We start from the raw sequence: 8353 nt of genomic DNA, 5'->3' as shown, positions 1-8353 counted from the left end.
CAATTCAAGTATCTTTTATTGTCATTTCAACCATATATACCTGATGCAGTACAGAGTAAAATGAAACAATTTTTCTTAAGGATCATGGTGCTACATAAAACAACATAGAGCTACATAAAACAACACAAAGCTAAGGACTAAAAGTAAGTAGTAAGCCACATAAAATGCATCATACTACTAAACAATTATTACAATCTCTATATTGTTTGGTATAATCATATCTTGAGTTATAGCAATCCCTCCAGGCCCCATCAGTCACACCCTAGGCCCTTATTATTTTACTGTGATGAAATAGAGTAGTTTGTTGGCAGAAGCCTAATTTTAATCATCTTGAATGCAAAGGAGTAACTGCTCCAACTGTATCCATCTTTCAGGACAAGTGTGTTAAGCCAAAGCTAGAAGTGCCTAGTCCAGCAAAATGTACACTCTAGTAGTAAAATACATCAATGCTTGACCTTCCAGAACCAAAAATTATGCTAATCTTAAATATGGGGACTGAGATAACTAATTTATTATTCAACAAATATACTAAATCTCCTCTGTCCACTTTTTCAGTTCGAAAACATTGCAGCCCTATATATAGAGGTGTTTTCTCATCTCAAGCTTTAGCCTTGGGGAGTACAGTTTGCTGCAGTAAAGAGTGCAGTGCAATGGTCTGTGCATGTGTGAAATAATGTCCACATGCCTGCTAATGAGAATCTGTCTAGAGGAAAAGCTTTTTTTCATAAGAGGGTAAAGCCTGAATAATAATAAGAAAACAATGTTTTGTTTAAAATATCTTTCTTTGTCAGCATAGCCTTGTGGTTATGGACATGGTTGTGGTCTCTGCAAAACTGGAATGTCTTCCTTTAATTGTCTGTTCATGTTCACTGGGTGTTTAAACACAAGATTCGTTTTGTTTTAGATTGTTAAAAACAAAATAAGAGATTATTAACCTACACTAATCCCTTTGCCATTCATCTGACTGAGATGTAGCATCAGCTAGACATTTTATACATTGGCTGTTTTAAAACATTACTCCACTGGAACAGAGAAAAGGACATGCTAGAATATGACTATTTTTGCCCAAATCATAGTAATGTTAAAGTCTACTAGTAGATAGTTTAATGTTGGCTAGCTTACTGTTGTCTTGTGATTATTTTATTTTACCCATGTCCTCTACAGCAAAATAATAATAATAATAATAATAATAATAATAATAATAATAATATTTTAAAATCCAGTGAGTCACAGTCTTGGGGGTGGAAACACTGTCAAAAGAGATGTCAGAGGAGAATGCCAGGATGGTTTGAACCTGACCTGAAGCCCACTAGAAAATAAGTCTTTGGAGTTTTGCACTGTTCTGCTTAAACTCCAACTTTATAGTGAGAAATTCCAAGGAGTCTGGCTGTTTTTGAAATACTCAAGCCAGCCTGTCTGGCATTAAAATCCATGCCTTAAAATCACTGAGTCATAATTTTTTTTTTTTTTTTACATTTTGATGCTTAATGTGAACATTAACTAAAACTCTGGCTGTGTATCTGTATGATTTTATGCATTTCACTATCACATTGCATGACTGAGTATTGAGTATGAATAACGTATTGCATAATGAATACATGTGTTTCTCTCTTGTATATTATATTCTTTAATTTATTTAATCTTTAATTGGGGGAATGTTTACATTTCTAATTGTACACTGCATATTACTTGCACTAACGTAGCCAAATATGAAAAAAAAAATTGTAAAATTTAAATTCAGTTTTCTTTGTGATTAATATTCTCATATGTATGAAAGCGTATGCTTGAAGCGCGCGCGTGTGTAGTGGTGGATGCGCGTCAGCTGCGCGTGCTCATTTATCGCTCCCGCCTCCTCCTCACGCGCTCAGCACCAGCTCTGGCTCAGAAAGAGAGGATGATGGCGGAAGACAAGCATCCTATTTGAGTTCACGATTTTTTTTAACGTATTCTAACCAGAAACGTAAAAACTCGAGCTATTCTGTCGTTTTAAACCAAGAGGCAATGGGAAACGAAGCCAGCCTCGAAGGCGGGGAAGGAGGCTCTGTGCTCGGTGTGGCGGGAGCTCCAGGATCTGTTTCAGCATCACCGGGCTCTGGACAGCATATCAAGCCCGTGAATGGCGCTGCGGCCGGTGGTGGAGCTGCAATGGGAACTGGGGCGGCGATGAACAGGTAAAGTGGAAAACATGCACTGCTAAGGTTATCACCCGTTATAACCACCGAGTAGAGACTGTCAGATTGGCAAAAAAAAAAATCTTCGCAAATTTGTGTATGATGTTACCGATGATTATAAAGGCCTATACATGGCCGGAAGGAATAGCGTCACGCGCAGTTCACAGTATTCGTGTGTAGGTTTAGGTTAATCGATGTAGCACGTCCTTGTCTTCCGCTATGTCCAGTGAATTACGCTCGCGCAACGCCCTCAATCGTCGTTGTGTGTGTTTGTATGTGTGTGTGTGTGTGTGTGTGTGTGCGCGCGCGCACGTGTGTATGCTTTCCATGCCATTTATATTTTTTCTACACCTTACGGTATATCGTATTGCTATAAACGGTTTCTCATAATGGCTACGTTCATTGTAAGAGACGTGAAAACGGTTTTTAGGAGGAAAGTTTTTGGATAACACGCACAGCCCAAATGCGGTGAAAGATTTCCGCAGGAGGATGTATTTGATGCTGACGCGCTGTTTGTAGTGTGCATTATTGTGTGTGTGTGCGCGCGCGCGCGTGTGTGTGTGTGTGTGAATGAAAAGCGCTTGCTACGTAGCATCAACGTTATTCTTCTGGGCATCTTCACTTCGTTATCAAAACCGTGCCTCATACTGATGTATGCAATAACACATCCGATATGTTCATCATCGTTCGGCATTATTTAAATGCCATTGTCAAGATCTGCTGTAGGAAACACTTCCCCTATGTATGACTACAATGTAGACATAATTTTAAAAAAATCTTACTAAAATATGCACCCTTTGTGTATACCTCATAGGTTATCAGCATTTTTTGGGATTCCACATGCATTACATAAGAGCCTTTGCAGAGCCCCGAGTGAATGGCTCCATAAATAGCTATAAGCGAACGAGTCTAATAAAATTTTGAGGGACACATAGAGAATTATTTTTTTGGACGTCGATGGATCGGAGAGGATCATCTTAAAATGTTGTTTTATTAAATGGAAATAACACCGAAAAAATGGGCATGTGAACGAGGAAGGTTTCGTGCAGCGCGTTCGCTCGCGCTCCTCCTCTTTCTGTGCGCGAGCCCGCGCGTCATCCGCCCACCCTTCCATTCAGGTGCAATTTGAACATTTGTTTCAACACCTGGTTTGTTCCGGTAATGAGAACAAGTCACGGCGTGCTGCGCATGGAGGGGTTCAAAAGTTGAATCTAAAATCTAAAATAACTATAGGCTACTGCACACACACACACACACACACACACACACACACATGCTGTATCATGCAAATTAATAGTAATATTATGTATTTTGCATTTGACTACCTGTTCACTTTAACTTTAATTAACTGTATCTTGACTTAATCTACCAGTAAATGTGAATATATATATTCACTTACTGGTAGATTAAATGTAACACACACAGTGTTAAACACACAGTGTTAAAGTTAGATTATATCTACATTAATAGAACAAATAATTTCAAACAGTAATAAATACATAATATGAATGTAAAACTTTATTTAAAATTCGTTACTCTTAACCATGATAATTATATTATATACTAGTCATTATATTACATACTTTATATTACATATTGCTCTCAACCCTGACAAAATGTATAATGTTGGTAATATCTCCTGACTGCCCTTGGCAATGAAACCATGATTGTCAAGAAGAGGATCATGGATGTTCATCATTCTAGCTCAGGGTGAATGGGATAGAGTGAGGAAGAGTGAGTGTTGAAAGTGTAGAATGTGTTATAGTGTAAACAGTAGATTGATAGAGAATGCCTGATTCAATCCTGAAATCAGTAGAAATAAGCGACAGTTATTATTTCATATAAAAATGTATTTGATTAATTCAGCTACCACAAATGGGCTTGGCATTTGATAATGATGCACTCCCCCTTAACTAATATATCATGTAGCCTGCAGCACTACAAACCAAGTGAGCCATGAAAAGGAGCAGAGCTTTATTTTTCCTCCCTGTATAGCATTCACTAGGTTTTTCAGTGCCTTTCCTCAGCAATTGCTGAACCCTCTTGGGCTTCTTCCGGCATAGGTTTGTGTCTATTAGCATTATACAAAGAAAATGCACCTATTGTGGGTTTTTAAATGTAGTCATTTAATGATGACCTTATTACAGCAGAGATTCTGGGTTTGAGCAGTGAAGCATGCGATGTCAGATGAAAAAGCCGAGAGGTTCTTTAAATGACAGCATGTTATTATATGATGCATGTTTTGGATTGAAATTCACAGCCATTATGTCTCTTTAAGGTCTTGCATCTGTTTGACTATAGCAACAGTACGTCTTATTCAGTATCTACTTTAGTAGAATCTAATTTTCAAAGGCATTATTTGACACAGTACTACTATGAGTATTATTGGTTTTTAGACAAAGAAGCAGAGGGCTAATTATAGAATATTCAATATTTCTTTCAATAATGTGTTGAATATTTATCTTAATAATTTACATTAAATGGGCAAAAATTTGTGGACACCTGACTAACATCAACATGATTTTTTTTATCATCTCATTCCAGTTTTACTCCCCAATTTAATAACCTCTTCTGGGAGCGTTTTCACTAGATTTTGAAAAGTGGCTGTATGGATTTGTGCCCATTCAGCCACAAGAAATTTAGTGAGATTAGTAGGGTATTTTAGGTCAGAAGGTCTGCTAAGGCATTCAAGTTAATTTCAAAGGTGTTTAGTGACGTTGATGTCAGGGTTTGTACATGAGTACTTCCTCACCAAACCTGGCAAACCATGTATTGATTGGCCTCACTTTGTGCACAGTCATGCTGGAACATGCTTTTTAGGCCTGTTAGGTCCAGTGAAGGGGAACTTGTAATGCTAAAACTTACTAGATACTAAACAATTGTCTGCTATTTGTGTGCCATCATTCATGGCAACAATTTGGAGAAGACACCCATATGGGTGTGATGATCACCCATGTGCATTAATCTTATATCCAGATTATATATATGGCCATATAGTTAATTGAATATTACCTTATCTTATCTGATTAGAGTTCTACTAGAGCATATGTGCAGCTGTACCGGTGTTAACTGTAAACCCCATTTGTAATGGTATCACCCAGCTGCATCTGTTTGTGCTACTGCAGGAAATTGATACCATACCTGTTGAAGTTTGATAAATGTGTCTGATCCAAGTTTTTACTTTGTACATTTGAATTGTTGTTTCAGTGTTGTTGTTTTATATATAACCACATGTCTAGAGTTTCAGCACCATGGCCAGCACCAACATTTTAGACTGTTTGTGTGCTTGAGGGTGTTTAAAGCTATACTCTGTGATTTGCAAGTTAAAATACCTGGCGATGTTCTCACACTCTGGTAGCTGATGGCCGTGGACCACCAACAACCAAACAGTCAGGACAATTTTGCAAAGATGTCAGTTTGAAAAGCTTATGTTTCAGAACAGCCTGCTTACATGCACTTATACACACAAAGATGTTAATAACATATTTGCATGGCATATGTTCAGTGTGTAAGTTGTTAAATCAACAACATGTTGGCTTGTTTGTTTGCTAGAACTACTGGTTGGATAAGTAGGTAGGAATGTAATTACTGTTTAATATGCTTAATTTCTCAGTGTGCCTGGACACTTTTGTAAAACAGTTTCTTTTTCAGTTTTATTTATGCTTAAATATTCAGACCACCAAACCACTGACTGAGCTCACTGGGAGTGCCAGCTGACTGATCAAGTGGTCAGAGCTGTGCTAGCATGCCTTTGTAAATTTTCTCTTCTTTATTATGTTGTAGACAGATGTGTAGTGCAGAGGGCTGGGGGCTATTTTCTCCCAGGTGGTGGAAAGTGAAAACCGCCTGATGCTGTATAGCTGGAAATTGTTTGTGTCAGAGTCAAGCTGCCACATCACAATAAATGGAATGCCTGTTCATCAGTCAAGTGGACAGTCCACAACTCTCTACTATTTTTGGGGCACATGTGCATGATAAAATAATTTAATTTTTCTCAAAATTGTATAGTTTCCTCAAATAATGCGTTATCACAGCATGCCATGTAATTGAGAACATTGTGGAAAAAATAGGAAACAGAGTTTACACTGATCATCATGCTATAAACAGCCTTACACATAGAGTGGTTGAAGGTTGTATGTGAAAGCTGGCAATGGATTTAAATTTTTTTTTAAGAAGAGACCTTACTATATGATTATTAAGATATTTACTAGGTTTGTATGTCTATGATCACCTTTTATGTGCACTGTTATAATGTGTGGTAGGTAGAGTTTTAGAATTACTACATATCTCCAGATAAAAAGAATGGTCACATTGCATGCATTCTCTTTAACACAAGGCTATTCAATAAGCAATAGCATTATTAATAGAATTATATATTTATCAAAGAAATAATATTAAATTATTATTCATAGAATTATTATGGCTTCTCTGCAGGCCTAACAGTTCTAAAAAATTGTTCTTCAAATATTTGTGGCACACACACTCAACATAGTTGTGTTAGGTAGCATGTGTTTACTGACTGGTGAGTCAGTCTCCTGAGTGGTGTCAAACCTTCTGGATGCATGTTGCATTTGTGAAGTGGTACACATAGTGATAGTGATTTTTTTTTCATTGCTGCCAAAGCAGTGACCATGCTAGAGCAAACCTTTCAAGACCACAGTGCCCTGGCATATAAAAAAAGGCACATTCCCCTTTGTAAATACACAAGTTAGCTTTAACATTAAAAGCACTTGCTTAATATTGAGTAGGTTGCCAAAACAACTCAGACCTCAGGTCCTGTAAGTTGTTAGGTTGGACATCCATGGACTTGTCAGACTTATTTGTCCAGCACCCCCCCGACACACACACAAGCAATAGTCCAACACCTTAACCACTAAGCTACATGCAGGGTGCATTATAAAGAGGACACTGCCATTTGGGATGTCCTTTTTCTGCATAAATTTTTATATAGGTTGTATATGTCTAAATAACATCCACATGAATATCAGGATCAACAGCAGAACATTGGCTAGTTCAAGCTTGCTTCTTCCCATAGTGCATCCCGGTGCCATCTCTTCCCCTGGTAAAGCAATGGACATGCAACCTGTCCATCCACATTAGGTAAAAGAAAACATGATTCATCAGAACAAGCTACTTTATTCTGTTACTCCAGGGTCCAGTTCTGATGCACATGTGCCCATTGTAGATGCTTTTAGTGGTCAATAGGGGTCAAAAACTTTCAAAACTTTATGCCAGAGTAGCTCTTTGGTGGGATATGTATAGGCACCTATTACCCCGTCGCCAGTTTTGCTGTTCTTCTTTGGATCGCTTTTGGTGTACTTTGGCAGATGCCACAATCATCCATGACCAGAAGTCCCAGAGAGCAGAATTGGCCATACTCGCAATGCATAGTCTCTCTACTGAATCAATGACAATGGCGTTAGATAGTCATGGGCAACTGTGACTTCACGCATGCTTAGGTGTTGAGGTGTCCTCTGAATGTGTTATGCTGACCCCTGACAATTGAAGATGAGGTTGCTGAATTTACATGTTTACATGTACATAGCCTTCACCCTCCTTGGTTGGTAGATGCTGTGTGATAGGGAAACAACTGAAGAGTGGGAATAGGCCATTTATAATAAAAATTAGGTAAAAATTTTAAAAAGTTTAAAAAAAATTAGCACCAGTAGCTAATTAGTCACTGAGGCACCATTACCACTGAATGTTCTTCCATGTTCAAGACTGCATGAAACCATGATCAAATTATAATATTATATAAATGGAATGCAAAAACAAAGTGTTAGCTAAACCCCTGTATGCTGTGTAAGACAAAGCAATGATACAATTAACAATGAAATTAGGTCTGCTACTGTAAGTCAAAATAATGCTAAATATTTTATATTGGGAACATAATAATATTAGAATTGAGGCTAGTCAGTAATGGCATAGGTAGAAATTATAACCATTGTCAAGTTTTCAAAGCAGACAAGTGAAGCAGCAATTTGGTTCATTCAACTGTCACTCAACTGTGGAAGACTTGTTATTATATTGCCACTGACAGACAGACACACACACACACACACACACACACACACACATACAAAAGCAAATATACAGTTATATGAAGTGTGGTTGAACCTTTGAACCTTACTTTATTGTGACCTGGATTCATTTGGTTTTCAAGACTAGCACATACTTTCCAT

At 37.7% G+C, this 8353-nt stretch overlaps 1 protein-coding gene across 4 annotated transcripts in view; it reads left to right on the top strand.

Annotated features, from left to right (window-relative positions):
- The first annotated feature begins 1873 nt into the window (after window positions 1-1873).
- The window catches only part of bsna (bassoon presynaptic cytomatrix protein a), a 75644-nt gene continuing 69164 nt past the window's right edge, over window positions 1874-8353 (top strand). For all 4 annotated transcript variants that reach the window (XM_058390550.1, XM_058390551.1, XM_058390549.1 and 1 more), the window contains exon 1: window positions 1874-2171. In XM_058390550.1, coding sequence (XP_058246533.1) covers window positions 2002-2171 — 170 coding nt within the window. In that variant the 5' untranslated portion in view covers window positions 1874-2001. The remainder of the gene's footprint in view (window positions 2172-8353) is intronic.

The sequence above is a fragment of the Hemibagrus wyckioides genome, linkage group LG05, assembly GCF_019097595.1.
Source record: "Hemibagrus wyckioides isolate EC202008001 linkage group LG05, SWU_Hwy_1.0, whole genome shotgun sequence".
NCBI classification, from domain to species: domain Eukaryota; kingdom Metazoa; phylum Chordata; class Actinopteri; order Siluriformes; family Bagridae; genus Hemibagrus; species Hemibagrus wyckioides.
This window is presented reverse-complemented; position numbering and strand designations above follow the sequence as displayed.